The following is a 17,230-nucleotide window of genomic DNA, read 5'->3' on the forward strand; positions in this document are numbered from 1 at the left end:
ATGCTATATTAATACAAAGTATGATTTTAATGAATAAAAATCATCATACGAGAAGATACATCATCTTTAACGTCAAAAGCAGCTGGAGGTCTTGCATGTATCCTAGAGTACTTAGCCAGCTGTTCCCAGAGCACCTGGTTCTGATAGCCTATATTTGTGAGAACAAGAGGATGCACTTCCTCTGAGAACCTGTCCTAAAACAGGATATTCTTCACAAAATAATATCTTGCCAGTCATTTCTTTCCTACAGTGAAAAACAAATAACTTCCCTCCAACATTTATAATCACATCCCCACCATCACAACAAATTAGACCTTATCATTTTATGGCAGTGGGAGGCAAATAACTTGTTTACCCTCACAAAGGAGTTATGCAGCACAGCTGGCCCAATCTAGCTCTTAATACCAGCCATCTAGGATGGGAAGTTGATTTCCACTAAAACAAGTTGGCAATTTTCCTTCCTCTTTAGCTTCTTTCCCAGTCCTAGGTAACCCCATCTTAACTCAACTTCTCCCTGTCCTCTATACTAACACTCCAAGGTACCATATTTTACTATTATATTCCTTAGTATTTAATAATTTTTCATTAAAAGCATTCTCCCTTTACCTGATATCCTAGAATGATACCCCTCAGTTCATACATTATTTCTGTCTCTATTATGAAATTCTTAAAATTAGACTAAAATTCACTCTTGACATTATGAGAAATACTACCATATATCAGAGGCAACAAGGTATTGTGGATAGGGTCCTGCCACACACACAGACACAGACACACAGACACACACACAGACACACACAGACACACACAGACACAGACACAGACACACAGACACAGACACACACAGACACACACAGACACACACACACAGACACACACACACAGACACACACACACACAGACACACACAGACACACACACACACACACACACACACACACACACACACACACACACACACACACACACACACACACACACACACACACACACACACACACACACACACACACACACACACACACACACACACACACACACACACACACACACACACACACACACACACACACACCCCTCTCCCAGGACAAGAACCTCATTGTTCAGGTCCCTAAATACCCTTGGCCATATAACATTACTTCATTACTTGTCTTTTCACTTCACCTATTCCATACCTCACTGGGTGCCGATATGCTACCTTGTGTATTATTTTTCTCCATTCCTCCTTTATTGTGACATAAAAAAAACCACTCTCTTTGAGCTAAACCTTTTCTTTCCCATCACAATTCTTATAATAGAAACACAATCATTAACATTAAGTTTAAACAGAGAAATGCTCATTGCTGAGATCACAGAATATGAACAGAAAATAAAATCTTGCTTTCAGCCTATACCTAGCTGACTATGGACTTCACATGTACCCTCCAGGATCAGCAATTCAGGACATTTGACAGCCCCATGCTTTGTTTGGAGAACATGTTTCAGCCGATGAGTTTATGACTATATCCTGTGACGTGCACCAGACATAACAGCACTGACCAGATTCCAGCCTGGGTCCTTTAATGCTTACCTAGAGTGTCGAAGTTGTTGAATAAGTGAGCACATAAGCAGTAATCCTCTGGATTCAGATATAACAAATGAGTGATGGTAGCCCTTCTGGGAAGAGGGTATGGAAGTCCAGTGACGTTTATGTCCTCAATCACCAGTCTGTTCCTGAATGAGCTCCTGAGGTTAGCTCCAGCAGATGACAGATTTTTGTTTTTCCCCAAGCCACACAATTTCCCCAAGCATTTTAAGAGACAGAAGGAAGGCATCTCTACAAGTAGTGCAAAGTCAAAGGGAGGAGTACAGGGTCCAAGAGTCTAAGAAAATGGGGCTTCCTCACTGCACTTACTTGGCTCTTATGCCTCCCTCTTTCCCTTTTTCATTGTCCAACAAAGAAGATTAGAAAGGATATGTTTTTAAGGGATTACCTTCAAGGGCTTAGGATTCCTCACCCACTTGGTCAGGTGACCTGTACTGGAGATGGGTTGCCACCAGTAACTCAGACTACAGCAATCTGTCTTATATATGTATGCTTACACAACCAGATTAATATCCATTAATGCAGCTGAGATATATGAGGATTCAATTGCAGTTGGTGTTAGTATATTCAGTTTACTCTGATAAGAGTATGGCAAAATGCCCATAAGCATATTTGTATGTATACATACATAAAATGTGTGTGTATGCACATACACATCTACACATACATACAGACATATATGTACGTTTATAAAATGTGTAGCCCAGAATCAGATGCTGTGGATTTACACATACTGGGTGCAATCTTGCAGGATACTTCAAGAATCATATGTCTATCCGTGACCCTTTTGGCTCATTATGCTCCCACCCAGGGTTTACTCCCAGAAATCTTAGCTCATGGATCATATCTGGGTATCTACAGCTGTTGGTAAAAGTCCCCAAGATCTTGTAAGACACAAAAATAGATATACACAGGATAGATTTTATTCTACCACACAGAAGATTTAAATACACACCACACACACACAAGAAATCACAGTCTATATAAGAAGATACAAAGTCTCAATCATAATCTCACCTCTCTTGATTAACTCCCTACATATTTATATATTTACTTACATACATGACAGTTCGACTGAAATACATACACACCCAATCACAAAAATATGTATGTTTTTCATCCTCATATTTTTGTTAGATAGTAGCCTACATTTACATGGTAGCCTGATTCATTTGATCAATGACTGAACAAACTGTAGTATGTGATTGTGGTGGAATACTACTATGCTATAAGAAATGATCTTAGAAAAACATGGAAAGACTTGCATGAAATAATGAAAAGCAAAATAAGCAGAACCAAAAGAGCATTGTATACAGTAACAGCAATACCATTTTAAGAAATATATTGAGCAAATAAGTCATTCTGACATAAATATCCAAATTAACTATAAAGAACATATAAAGAAAGATGTCATCTGCCTACAGAGAAAGTAGAAGTTTGTACAGAAAAATTTTACACATATATACCTATTTGTGTCTAATGATAGTCATCTCTACGTGGGGAGGGAAGGAAAAAAAAGAAAAAAAGAAATTTATATAACTTTATTATATATGTAATAGGAGCAGCAAGTTGTACATAGTAAATTTGCAGTTTCACGTGCAATGATATTTTTATTATGCTATGTTATGGAAATGTTTTATCCATAAATTAAAGGTAAATATAAAAAAAGAAAATATTACAAGGTAAAAAGTCAATTTCTTAGATGTCACAGAAATTTTCTAGCAAAGACCATTTTTTCACTTTTCCTTAACCTCAAAATCTAGTCAATTATTATTCTCAGCTGTAAGAAAATGAGACAGAGGAATAGTGTTGTGCAGTGAAAAGAATATTGACTTAAAAGTCAAAGGATCTAAGTTTGAAATCCAGCTGTGCTACTACCTATGCCCTTAGGCAAGCACCTGAATTTCCTCATCTTTAACATGAAAGGGTTAGATTGGGTAATCTGGCTTCTAGATTTATGAAGCAAATTCAGCTGAAGTTATGGCAAGAGACATCCTAGACTTTTCAAAATTCCAAAGGAAGCCCTGTCCACAAAGATGGTTGTGTTCTTTGTTTTTCTTCATTTCTCACCTCACTAATTCAATGCTAATAATATCCTGAATACAATCTAATCCCTCCCACCTCCAAGCATAAGGTAATAGAGGTGAAAGGATACAGTCAAATCCAGTCACCAAGATCAAATACAAACTAATCCATTTCATCAAGCCTATGTTATACTTACATACTCGTGTGTCTTACACTGAAAAATATTGTATGTCTTATATAAGTTTAAGCTAGTTTCTCTCTTAGGACCTTCATAAAAATCAAACCCAGGCAGAAACAAATGGCAAATTATGTAGTTTAAAAATGTCTACAAAGTTACATATTAGAGCATGACAATAATGTTTGCTAATACATAAAAGAATAGGTTAGAAAATAAGCATTTACTTCTCTTACACAGCCACCTAGCTAAGGTTAAATCTAATAATAAAGAATAATTTATAGCTGTGCAATAGTCACAAGTAAATAAAACTTTGTCTCAAGTCCTGGCACTGGATTTTTCCTATTATGATTTTTAAATTAAAAAAAGAAACCTATATTGAAGAATTATAAAATGTCATTTTAAAGGTTGAAGGGATCTTAGAAATCTTCTAGACCAAGTCCTTTCAGTTTAAAAATGGCAAAAGCCATCTGAAGTCAGAGGCGGTAAGATCAGAACGAAGTCCTAAAGCTTGTTAATAGAAGAAACCAGACTAGAACCCAGTTTTTAGCTATTTCTAGCTAAAATGTATTTCCATTCTACCAGTCAGGGATCGACTAAGGGCTTCCTGTGGATTAACTATTTTTGCTATAAGGTCACTACAGCCCCACCTCCATATGCAGTAGGAGACCTGAAGAAGTTATGTGGGGTGAAAGGAAAATAGTAATTTTCCCTCACTACACTCTGGACAACAAAAAAGGGACTGTGCAGTGGATAACAATAAAGCAGAGGGTGCAAACAACAATAGTGTTATTATATTTGCCACTATACTCCTAAAGCTTCTACCTACCACGTGCCTCAGAGAATTTGAGAACAAAGCCATAGAAAACCTCTCTACTTACCTTCCCCCAAAGCAGCAGCATTTTACAGATGGATAAGGTAATTCCTACACAATGAATTGCAAAACAACACTACAGTCTCCAAAGAATTAAAAACAAGGATTGCTCACAGGGATGTGTAGAGGTACACAATGACTATAAGCAGACTCCAAACAGAGTCAAATATGTCACCCAAGAACATGTATGGCTGAAATTTGAAAGATGGGCTGCCTTGAGAATGAGCTTTCGTTTCTCACCTCTCCCTGAAGGGTCACCTTCTAACTCACATCCTTCTGCATGACTTCCTTTGGGCACTCAACAGATGTTAAGGTTCAATTCTAAAAGAGCTGGTTCTGTTGACCCTACCAGGAAGTCACTTTTCTAGACTCCCAGGGATGCATTTGGCAGCAAACATTTAAGGATCCTCCAACATTCCCAGCTCTTTCACTGGGGCATCACCGCATTGCTATCAGCCTGGAACACATTGCAGAATCCAGGCAGAAAGAGTGAGTGGGACTGAAGCAAGGGAGTCAGTGGAGGAGACTCATTTCAGTGGCAGGCAGGTGTATGCAAAAAAAACTTCTCAAATGGCATAAAACCCATGAAAGACAGTCCTCATAAACGAAGGCTTAATATTCACTCCAGTGCTTTTGGTTGGCAGGCAAATCTTAATCTGATGTATTTTGTTCCTAATCATATCAGGAAAGCAAAGAACATAGCCTAGATCTAAATTCTAGGGAGAAAATTAAAAATGGGTAACATGCATCTCAAGGAGATTCTAACAGAAACTTATGATCTCATTACATTATGTTAATAGTAACATTGACATAGCATATTAAGGCTGCAAAACATTGTATACATGCTATTTCATTGGAACCTCACAGTAACCCCACAAAGTATGTGCTACAGATATTATTATTCTCATTTACAGATGAATCAGTTAAGAGTCAGGAAGGTGAGGGGATTTGTCCATAGGCACAGAGCTGATACATGTCAGAAACGGGATCTGAGCCCATCTCCTCTGACTCCAAATCCAGTACATTCTCACTACATCACACCACCTTTAAGATTATATTGTACAGTTAAATGTCTGTGCTAAACCATCTACTTCTCAAATTGCAGTTTAAATTACTTCATATTTGAACTCTTCCTTTTCTCTAAATAATCTCATTATATTTAATAATTATGTTCTCCTTCCCCCAGACAGAAACGTCCTCACTTTAAATCATAAGATTTGTTACTTCCAATGAGGAAAATCACATTAAAAAAACACAATCTACTTAAAGACAATCTTTCTTAACAAATGAAATATGCCCATTTAATTTTCTGAGCAAATGGTCCAAAGCCATATCTTGCAGCTTCATCACTGATAATAGCGTAATTTTTTAGACTATAAATTTCTAAATCTTTACTGATTAAGCAAAAAAAATGAAGATCCCCTATTATCTCTTTACTCTAACACCTGCAGTTACACAAACAGGAAGAGATCAAGGCAGAGAAACAATTTCTAAAATGGGAGCGCCCAGGATAGTGACTGTAGCTGAGAAGCTTGAGCCAATGTCCAGGCTGTGGTGACTATCCAGCCATTTTAAGTTCTGTTATATTCAGGCTCTTCATGTGTGGTTGCCATTTCTGTCAGTGTGCAACAAACAAACTAAAGGCAGGATTGTGGTACTTGGTTGGCTCTGCTGAACAGCTCATCTATATCATTAGTCTCAGGTCTCACCTCAGTGTAACCCAACTTTCAAGGGCTCTTACCTATCCCTCCAAAGCAGGCTGTAATTTTCTGGGCATATTGGCACAAACTCCCATCAGGGTATTGCTCCACTTGAAGGCCTGATTCCTCCATCATCCTTCTACAAGAAGCAACCTCTCTCCTGCAGCCAGACCGGCCAAAGGCTTCTTTAGGACAGAATAAGACGACCACACTCTCTCTTCCAGTTCATTTCCATTAATAATTCAGATACTACGTAAAATCTGCTGAGCATTCAGAATTGATTGCACCGAGCCACTCAGAGCTAAAACATAATTAGTTTAGCAGACAGCAAATATCTCGAATTTCTCTCTCACAGTAGAACGTAGGCAAGATTTCCCAACAAGATACAGGCTCAGGGAACTTCAAAGGAAGCAAAAAGAGAATAAACCTAATTCTATGGAATCCATACACACTGAACCTCTAGCCCAACAAAATGAATACTTATTTTTGCATGATTCACTTATTCTAAAAACAACGCAGTAGCTGCCACACCCAAGTAAAATCCAGACATAGGCAATCACCTGTAGAAGCTACCAAGTCACCTGTCTTATCCCAGTGAAGTTTTTATGTGTTTCATGGTACCCAGGCCCAAATAACACTGACTCAGTGCTAGACAGAATACCAGGTTAGAAGATTCAGAATCAAAGGCCCAGCACACCTGAGCAACCATGAGTTGCATTAATATGAGAAAATAATCTTTTACACACTTCACATCTATTGCTCCTCTCTTTCCCCATATCTATACAGTGAGCCAGGAAAGCTAATTCTTTTCATCATAGTTAAAAGCTTGTCTAGCCACCACAAAAGTGGGGGGCATTTTACTCCGACAGGCAAAAGCAAAGAAAGGCCAAGGCCAGCTGTGGTGAGAGGAATCCTATTCCAGTGGTTGGTAATTAGGGTACAGTCTGTCCTTGAGGATGGGAGAAAGAGCTGAGGATGGAAGGAGAAACACAGAGTCAGCACTTCCCCTAAGCACCTCTCAGGAGCTAAGGTGCTAAAGTCCCAGCAGAAAGCATGATGTGCCTGCTCCAGCCTTGTATGCCACAGCCCAGCTCCCACCAAACCCCAGAGAAGGGAAAGTACAGAGAAAAGCAATAAATCAGATAGCACTGACCGAAGGATTTCTCACTTTGAAGGTCAATGACTCAAACTCTCTTTCTTGTCAACCTCCTTTTACTGTCACTCCATTAGAACACAGAGAAAAACCCCAAATTTATCAGCTAATGCAAAACACTAAAGTTCCTAAACATTCTATGACTTCACTTCTCATTCATTGTAGCTTCTTTTTTTTAATTAAAAAAATATTTTAACACTGCTATCATGTCTCACTGATTTTTCCAATAATCCCCCTAATAACAAAATAAAAATTATTTAATCAAAACAAATCAACACCCGGGCTATGCCAGACAATGCCTGCTCAATCCTGTACCTACAAAGAGGCATATTTCACTGTCTGAAGTCACAAATGGTGACAGCATTGATGAAGTTGTCTGTTGTTTTCATTTATATCATTACAATTATTGTATAAATTATTCACTTTGTTCTGTTTTCTTCACTCTGGATCAGTTCACACGGGTCTTCCCAAATCTCTCTGAATTTTTTGCAACCATCATTTCTTATGGCATAACAATAATCCATTTTATATATACATACATATGTAGGTATGTATGTATACACACATATTTAAAGGAAGAGAGCGTACAATTTGTCTGGCCGTTTTTCAATCAGTAAGTACCCATTTTGTTTCCAATTTTTAGTTACCACTAAAAAAAAGTGCATATAACTTCTTTCATCCCCCACCTCTGGGCTTAACATTTGTCATCCCAAAGAAATTTCATGCAATTTGTGTCTAACAAGTTATGACTACCATGGATAAGAAACTATAACCAGCAGTCCATTCAGATGGACTTTTCCATGGAACCTATTTAAATGAGCCATCATTCAGATCCTGAAAAATAACAGGGATATGTATGTACTCAGGCAACATGAACAGGAGGATCATGGTGACTCCAGAAAGAAGTTCAACTGCCTATCTACACATAATTAACTCTACGAAGAGAAACAATAAAGCCACATCTTTGAGCAAGCGCAGAGCACATACCTCCAAAGAAAAACTCTGTTTCCTTCCCTTTGATAGTGTCAGAACTCTGGGAAATCTGCCCGCACATATTCACAAATATATCTTGCACTGATTTATTATTAATAGCCACTCTGAAGCTCTGCTATTTTTTACCTGAGTGTTCTACAACCACTAATTCGTTAATCCTGACAATAGTCCTCTGAGAGGAAGAAGCAGCAGAATATTCAATCTCCATTTTACAAATGGAGAAATGGAAATCCAGGAGGGATTGAACTGCCTTACTTCAAACTATTTGAGGAGAAAACCTTGACCTCCCCAAAGGCAAACACTAAATCTCTCCGTAATGTAACTAACACTAAACAAACACATTGTCACAAACCCACATACACACACATACAACGGGAATAGAAGTTATGAAAATACTCTGCAAACTAAAAAGATATTTAGGTCAAGTTTCTAAGGCAGAGGCATCATGACATAGTGGATTAGTCGGAGAGACAAGCTGAAATCCTGCCTTTAAAATCACTAGCTAGGAGGACCAGAGAAAGTCACTTAAGCGCTATGCTTCAGGCAACTGCCCAAAGTTTATAAGTTATAAATTTCTTTTAAAGAAAAAAAAATTGTGTATATATTTTGCTAATTATTTCCCAATTATATTTAAAAATTTTTAACATTCATTTTCAACAACTTTGAGTTTCACATTCTCTCCTTCCTTCCTGCCCCTTCTTCACGCCCTGAGAAGACAAGTACTATGATATGGATTATACATGTGAAATCCTACAAAACACATTTCCATATTAGTAAGACATAGATTTCAATTTTCAGTGGTTTAAGGGAGTTCTCACACCAGGAGGCCCAAGGCATCTCTAGAAGGTTCATCACTGCTTATATGTGAAAACAGGTTTGAATTATTTTAGCCAGGAGCAGTAGAGTCACCAACGATTGTGCCTACACCCCTAGCAGAATGTCTGCAGTTTTTTCCTTTTTGTATTTGTTTTTATTTTTTAACATCCAGCATGACCTTTTCTTTTTCATTTGGGACCTTTCCCCAGGCCAAGAAATTAAAGTCTTTTTCCAAGGAGACTTGACAGCAATATAATTCCAGTGTTATCCAGAGAAAACACACACACACACACACACACACACACGCACGCACGCACGCACGCACAATCTATAAGCAAGAATGAAAAACAAAACCCAGGATGAGAGTGATGCTAATTACCAGTACCGATACTGGGATCACTATCTGTATTTTTGATCAAAGGGGGCATGACAATTGTGAACTTTGACAGAGATATGTCCTCTGAGGGATATTGGATAATGATGAAGGTGATCCAGTAGTAGTTGATGCTGGCTCCAGAGAGACTAGGGAATATTTGTACTTCTAACAATTTGGTACAAGGGGACAGCCTGACTGATTTGAAATCAAACAATCTGGCTCAAAGAAGTCTCTACTACTTAACCTTAGGCAATTTAAAACCCTTCTAGGTTCAAAAAGGGAAGTCAGACTGGTTGATCTCTAAGGATCCTTCTAGCTCTAAACACTATGATTTGATATATCAATCAACTGCAATTCACATTTATGGAGACCTTTCAGATGCAGTAATCATCTTTCAGGATCTAACAGCAGCCTAAAACTAAATAGGCTTATTTAGGCTTATTCCTGGCCCTGTGCTTTCATAACCCTCACTGGGATCACATGTATGGATCTATCCTAGGCATGTAGAAGAAGCAAAGTTTCATTTATATCTATATCTATCCATCCATCCATCCATCCATCCATCCATCCACCCATCCACCTATCTATAGAGAGAACTTCCTACTAAGAAATAAATGACCTAACGCCACTACACAAGCCAGCAAGAGCCGCAAGACTAACTTAATCCCAGACAAATAGAGGTCTAGGTTCAGGGTTAACAAGACAGGGGTTAAGGTTCTTGCAGCTGATGGAGGCCAGAAGTCAAAATAACAATGTAGTAATTCAAAATATATTTTGTCAGGAGGAAGTCAAGGGTCACTAAATGAAATAGGCCAACCAAATTGGTCTTTGATGATGTTACAACTCCCATCTCCTTTGTAATGGTTGTCCTCCATGCCTGGAATTCTCTCACCCCTCACCTCCACTTCTTGGAATCCATCTCTTATCAATCAATAAACATTTGTTAAGAACCTACTATTGTGCCAGGAACTGTGTCAAGGGGAGGTTACTAATTCCTGTCAGTTATTCCTCAAAGTACTTTGTATGTGCCTACGTGTTATAATTCTTAGTAAAGCTGGGACCTTGCACAACACCTTACACAAAACGGGCCTTTCATCAATGCTTGCTGAATTAAATTGGATTGACCACAAAAACTAGGGAGTCTCTAATATCTGAGAACCAGAAAGCAAATGTAAAAGAGTCTGAAGAATCATTTGCCAGAAGGAAGGAGGCAAGGATCTGGGAAATGGATTAGAATAGAGAGGGAAAGAAGTAAAGGAGGTGGAAGTATAACTTCAGGGAGGTCTGATAAAACCAGATAACAGTACCAGTAATCACTGTCCAAAAGGGAACTGGATCCTGGCCCGAGGGCAGTTTACACCAACACCACCACCCTTACCAAACTTTTTTATACCAGATCCACTATGACTGTGAATGTGCTGCGTTTATGGACAGGGTAGAGGGATCCTAGAGCTATAGGGAAGTACTGACTCCTACTCTCTCAATAAATCTAGACATGATGACTCCTTTTTGTTAATCTAAAAAGACATGAGTCCCTTGGAAAGTATGAAAGATAATGAGAGACAACACATATACTTCCCTGGTATCCTCATAATGTCAAATAAATAAAATGAAGGAAGGTCCCCAGTACTGATAATTGAGTGCCTGTGGTGAACTCATGACAGGAAACGGTGCAGGGTTTCTTGGGATGGTAGGACACAGATGGGTTGTGACAATCCGTACAACTGAAGTGATTAACCACAAGGATGAGATCACAGATCTAGTAGAAATACAAAATAAAAAACTTTTTCACTTTGGTGATACCTAAATGGGAGAGCAAAGGCTAGGAAAGATATGTAAGACTATACAAACTTGCTTAGTAAGCTCAAATAGCTCACTCCCTTCAATGTCAGCTTTTGGGTAACATTTTTTCTGGCACTCAACAAATATGATTAGCATTACTCTTCCAAATAGTTAATCTTCTTACTTGGGGGGAAAATGTATTAAATAGTTAATTAGTTAAATAGTATATAGTTGAACTAAGAATAGTTAAAGTTCTCTATTATTGTTCTAAATAGCTTGCATTTTCATTCTTATAACTTAAAATACAATCTTCTGCATCTCCTTTCAGAATGAAAGTTAATTTTTGTCTAAAATACATTTACTCACAAATTGACAGTTTGCATTAATGCATGAGCCTTATCAACTCATCACATTAACTAAATGACCCAACTCAGCAATACTTTCTGGCAACCTGAATGAAGACTCTTACATTTATTGATCAAAAAGTCCAACAATACAGCATAATGCCACAACTTGCCCTGCCTAAGCAGAGAAGAGAGGCTGCAAAAATCCACATACAAAGCCAAAAAAAAAAATCTCACAGTAGACTTCAGGATTGGTCTCTCTGAAAGGCACTGGGAATTTGAACAATCACTTGCCTACAAAAATTTTTACACCAAGACCTATGCAAAGCATACACTGTGATACACACAAAATTCAGTCAATACAGAATTTAATGAGTATTTACCATGTATATTGTTTTGATTTGATAAAATGTACAGAAGGCTTGGAATTAGAAAACCTAGGTTTAAACTCCATCTCCTGCTTGAAACTAAGTATGTGACACTGAGTTAATAAAAATTTTGGCTATTATCTACTCTGGTCAGATCATATCTGCAGTACTGTGTTCACTTCTGGGTGCCATATTTTAAGAAGGCCATAAACAAACTGGAACTCACGTAGAGCAGGGGGAGCAAAATGGTGAGCTGGCTGTGACCAGGCCAAATGAAGATGGAAAGAATTGGGGAATCAGGCAGCATTGTGGTGCAGAAGATAGAGCACTGGGTTTAGAAGACTCATCTTTCTGAGTTCAAATCAGACCTCAGACATGAATTGGGTGGCCCTGGGCAAATCACTTAACTCTCTTTGCCTCAGTTTCCTCATCTGTAAAATGAGCTGGAGACAGAAATGGCAAACTATTTCAGTATCTTTGCCAGGAAAACACCCAAATGGGGTTATAGAGTCAGACTAAAATAGTTACAAAGCAACAACAAACCTGGAAAAAAAAATCAGAAGGCATAATATGCTAAGATCACTTGCTTGAAGTATTTAAAGGTGTGATGGGGGAAATATGCTAATCTCTTCCCCCATGTAAATCATGCTAGTGTTTTTCCTGAAAGGAGACAAAGTTGTCTCCAGGATTTAACTGTATTAGAGGGCAAATTCAAGCTGTGCCTTATATGATACAACTTCTAAGTAGCTTCTGGCCTTATTAATGCGGTTTTCTGATCACCCAAGAGCATAATAGGTTCAACCAAGTAGAGTCAGGGTCCTTAAGATTTAATGGATTGTCCAGAGATTGCCCAAGTCACCAGACCCTCTCTTGCTGACCAGAATCATTTCAATTTGGAGATGAAAGATGGGTCTCCCTAAGCTAAATACCATTTCTGTGTTATGACTGAATAAACTTCCTTTTGTTAACCATCATATGACTTCAGAATGCCTTGTTCCCCTTCCCCCCACATTGAGCTAACTCATCATAGCCTGGGTTCAGGCATGCTCCTAACAGAAAGGTTTGCATTTAGAAGAGGAATTAGATTTATTTATGCACAGTGACAAAGATAGATTCAGGAGCATGAGTGGAAGCTGCTGAGGGACAAATTAAAGCTCTTCATGAGGATAAACTCAACAATAAGGCTGTCTAAAAATAGCATGGGCTGCCTCTTTCTCAAGTCTTCAGGCAGAGACTGAATTAGGGATGTAGTAGAGAGGATTATTTGTCAGGCATAAGTTGGACCAGAAAACCTCTGAGATCCTTTTCAACCCTTAGATTCTATGACTTCAGTTTCTTTCTATAAAATGAGAGCAATATTACTAGCTAGCATTTATATAGCAATTAAAAGGTTGCAAAGCACTTTACATGTCATTTCATTAGATCCTCACAATAACCCTGTGAGCTATGTGCTATTATTTATTCCCATGTTACAGGTGGGGAAACTGAGACTGAGAGGCTAAATGACTTTTCCAGGGTCAATTAGCTAGTAATTGCCTGAGGCAAGATTCAAACTCAGGTCTTCCTAACTCCAAGTCCCAAACTCTATCCAATGTGTCACTTAGATGAATCTATTAAGTACAAAAGAAAGGACCACGCAGAAAAGTGGAATGCAAAACACTATTTTACTTTCTTTCTAATATACAAGCTCAAACATGAAGCAGAGAAAACAAAAATAGGGTGGCGGTCACTAAAACTGGATAACTTCAAAGAAACAGATGGACCATTAGGCATTTCACACGTCTAGTGCTATTCTGAGTCTCTTTTCTTTTTTTATTAAGAAAAGAGAATGTCTTTGCACAAATTATTTTTCAGATTTGCTTTGGTACATGGAGCAGCAGAGGGAAAAAAAGGCAATGTAAGGAGAAGGCAACACCAACACAGCAAATAGCAATAGTCTCATCATTAAAAGGCTTGAGTATAGAGTGAAAAATCAGAATGGATAAGGACCGTAAAGGATTTATAAGAAACAATCATTGCCGAAGGTGAATATTAGAGAACCACTTGTAGGAAAATGGAATTGGTAGGATGAAAAGCAGCTTCCAAAGGCAAAAACAAAGGATCATCAAAGTATAAAACAGGAGAAGGTTAGCAAGGAGAAAGGCCACCCTCTTCAGGAAATTTAGAAATCATTTCACACTGCCATGTTTTATTCATGATGTATCCTCCCTCCCTCCCCTATTTCCCTCCCCATCTTGAATCTTATTCCTCAATTTAAAATCAAATAAAATCCACAAACATTTATTTGGCATCTTGTGACACCAAGCACCCTAGCACACCCAGGATGACCTGCTAGAATAGGTTCTTGGATCTTTCCTTTTCTTAAAGGAAAGCAACTTTTAAGGGATCAACAATCCTTTTAAATTACATTCACTAGCTCATGGGAAAAGTTAGCACTCTGAACTTCAGAGAAAATACAGACAGATATATAATAGAGTACAATACAAGTAGAGAAATAAAAACCAATAGATAGGGCTCTGACTGAGGAAAGCAATATTGCTGTATACTTGACATATATCCCTGGACTGAGAGAGCCTTTACATCTGAGCAGTGAGGGATCTGAACATACAACTACTCAGAGTCTCAACTAGGGAATCACATGGTCCTTCTTATAAGCTAGCCCTCAAAGTAATATGCTAACTCAGAGTATATATACACTCCTCAGAGCCAGAAGGCATTACAACCCTCCTGACTCAGTGCCTAATTAGAAATTAGCAAAGGGGGAGAAAGTCTTACTACAAGCAAGCCTCTCCTAAGCAAGCTTTCCTTAATGGGCTCTATGTGAGGCCTATTAATGGGCAGGGAAGATCTTAAATCCCATTAACGTTACATTTGGCCCCAAGATCTTTCATGTCCATTACATAGGCAGCTTGTATCTGGCTCTTAAGAAATAAGTACAACATAATTCTCACAAAATAAAAACATCATGAACTTCACATTTACAAAATACATAGCAACTCATTACCAGAGTTCTAAGGCCACATGGCCTTAGAAAAACACAAAGATATATAATATAACCTCCACACACTATACATTCTTTGAGGGATCAAAATTTTTGGGGAGTGAGCAACCAGCTCCTCTTCCCTCAATCCCAAAGATGTCCAAGCAAAATTCCCCTTAGGGTTATGTCCTTCTCCCCATACTGCCACTGCAGGCTTCCATCCTGGCATTCTCAAGTACAGGCATGCTTTAATGAGCAAAGTCCCAACACAAACAAAAAAGTCCAAATAAAGTTATCTTGGGGATGTGTCCTTCTCCCCAAGCTACTCCAGCCCCCGATTCCAAGTCCGGAGGGGTGGTTAAGCAACAAAGCCAACAGGGAAGGTCCTTGGGGGTCCATGGCACTTCCCCCCACCCATCATAGACAACCCTCCTCTGGGGGTCCCTAACCCCTGGGTCCCTAACCGTCCCAGGGGAACACAGCAGGAAAGCAAACTCAGCACCTTGCTGCAAAGTTTTTTATCTTCCCCTGGGGCTGAATTCTGAGCTCTGAGATTCCTCCTCTCCTATAGGAGTCAGCCCCTCCTGACTTCTGCCTGAGTACCAATGTAGGCAGCTCTCCATTTTTGTTTTTGCTCTCACATCTCCAGGGTTCTCAAGGAGAGGTTCTCATCTCCTGCTCCACTGCTCCATTCCAAGCTCTCACTGCTCCTTCCTGAGCTCTGAATGCAACACACTCTCAGGGGCCTTCAGCCCTCCAGCACAAACCAGAACAAGATCACTCCACATGAGCCCTAACTCTAGCCATCCTCACCTCCCACAGCCTTGTTTTACTCACATAGCTGCTGCTCTGACCTGTCTCATTAGGAGTGGGTAGAGAGGGGAAAGAAGAGGTCATCTCCCAGGGGCCCTACTCTGGGCATCTTGGAAACCACTCCCATCACTGCTTCTCACCTCTTTCTCTTCAGGCCCCTGCTGTTCCTAGGGCTCCATAGAACCATAGCCACCACAACTGGGAAACAACGGACAATTATCCCAGTCCCACGAAACTCCATACTTTCCTTTTAATCTGCGCAGATCCTGCCCCTGCCAACTATGTCAAATGTAACAGCAGTCACCCTAGCTGATCCAGGAACCTGGGCTAGCAGGTCATCCTGGGTATGGTATGGTGCTTGCTGTTACATATCTCTATGAAAGATACTGTGCTAGGCCCTAAAGGCTGATAAAGTGTCAAGGTCCTCACAACAGAGATAGCTGATGAGGGGCATGTAATATACACAAACTGAATTACAAAATAATACAAGGCAAGTGCCGTGTGAGGTCCTAGGCCAGAAAAGGCCATATTTTCTTCTCATCAGGCTCAAGACCAACCTCTTCCATGAAACCTTTGCTGGTTAACCCCACCCTCACAGAGATTCTTCTCTTCCCTCATCCAATATAGATAATTATAATCACAATCTGTATTCTCCATTGCTTCTGACTGTTGCCTGCTTGTTCCTGAGTCTATAGCTGGCCACCCAGCTATATTTTAAGCATTTAAGAGGCAGAGTTCATATACTCTACTTGTTCATCCACCACAGGACTGGGAACTTGGTTTAAACAGTTATTTGAAAGAACAACTTAATCAAAATGGAAGAATGATTAGGCAAGCAACTACAAATATGCTTTAGTCTGGCCATCTTTCCAATCTGCTGCTCCTTCCCCACCTCCCACCCCTCACTTTACCTTTACTTTACCCCTTCTATATCTCACTCTGGGAAGAGTAATTAATCAATACTACTGGAAAGGGCACATCAATCAAATAGTCCAACTACTATTCTTATGATGGTCCTCAGACCAAGACACCTATCTCTCTAAGTCACCACTCCCCATGCATGCAGGGTGTGCTGGAGCCAACTCACTGGCTCAACCAATTGTTAAATTTTCAGAGTGAGCATTAAAACCTCCAAACTCAGTAAAGCCTACAAATGAGGGCTTGATTTTTTGATTGTTGATTGTCTAGACTCAAGAAAGTGATGGAGAAAATGTTAATAATGCGATTAAATGTAAAAGGACATTTT

At 39.2% G+C, this 17,230-nt stretch overlaps 1 protein-coding gene across 3 annotated transcripts in view; it reads right to left on the reverse strand.

Annotated features, from left to right (window-relative positions):
- Nucleotides 1-17,230, reverse strand: part of ABLIM1 (actin binding LIM protein 1) — a 402,054-nt gene that overhangs the window by 246,771 nt on the left and 138,053 nt on the right. Inside the window, exon 1 of one of the 3 annotated variants that reach the window (XM_072623263.1) lies at nucleotides 1,571-2,976. The exons of the other annotated variants lie outside the window; for them this stretch is intronic. Within the exon in view, the coding sequence (XP_072479364.1) occupies nucleotides 1,571-1,814 (244 nt within the window). The 5' untranslated portion in view covers nucleotides 1,815-2,976. Of the gene's footprint in view, nucleotides 1-1,570; nucleotides 2,977-17,230 lie in introns of those variants that run through there. 3 annotated transcript variants of the gene reach the window in all.

This window comes from Notamacropus eugenii, chromosome 1, assembly GCF_028372415.1.
Source record: "Notamacropus eugenii isolate mMacEug1 chromosome 1, mMacEug1.pri_v2, whole genome shotgun sequence".
Classification (NCBI taxonomy): domain Eukaryota; kingdom Metazoa; phylum Chordata; class Mammalia; order Diprotodontia; family Macropodidae; genus Notamacropus; species Notamacropus eugenii.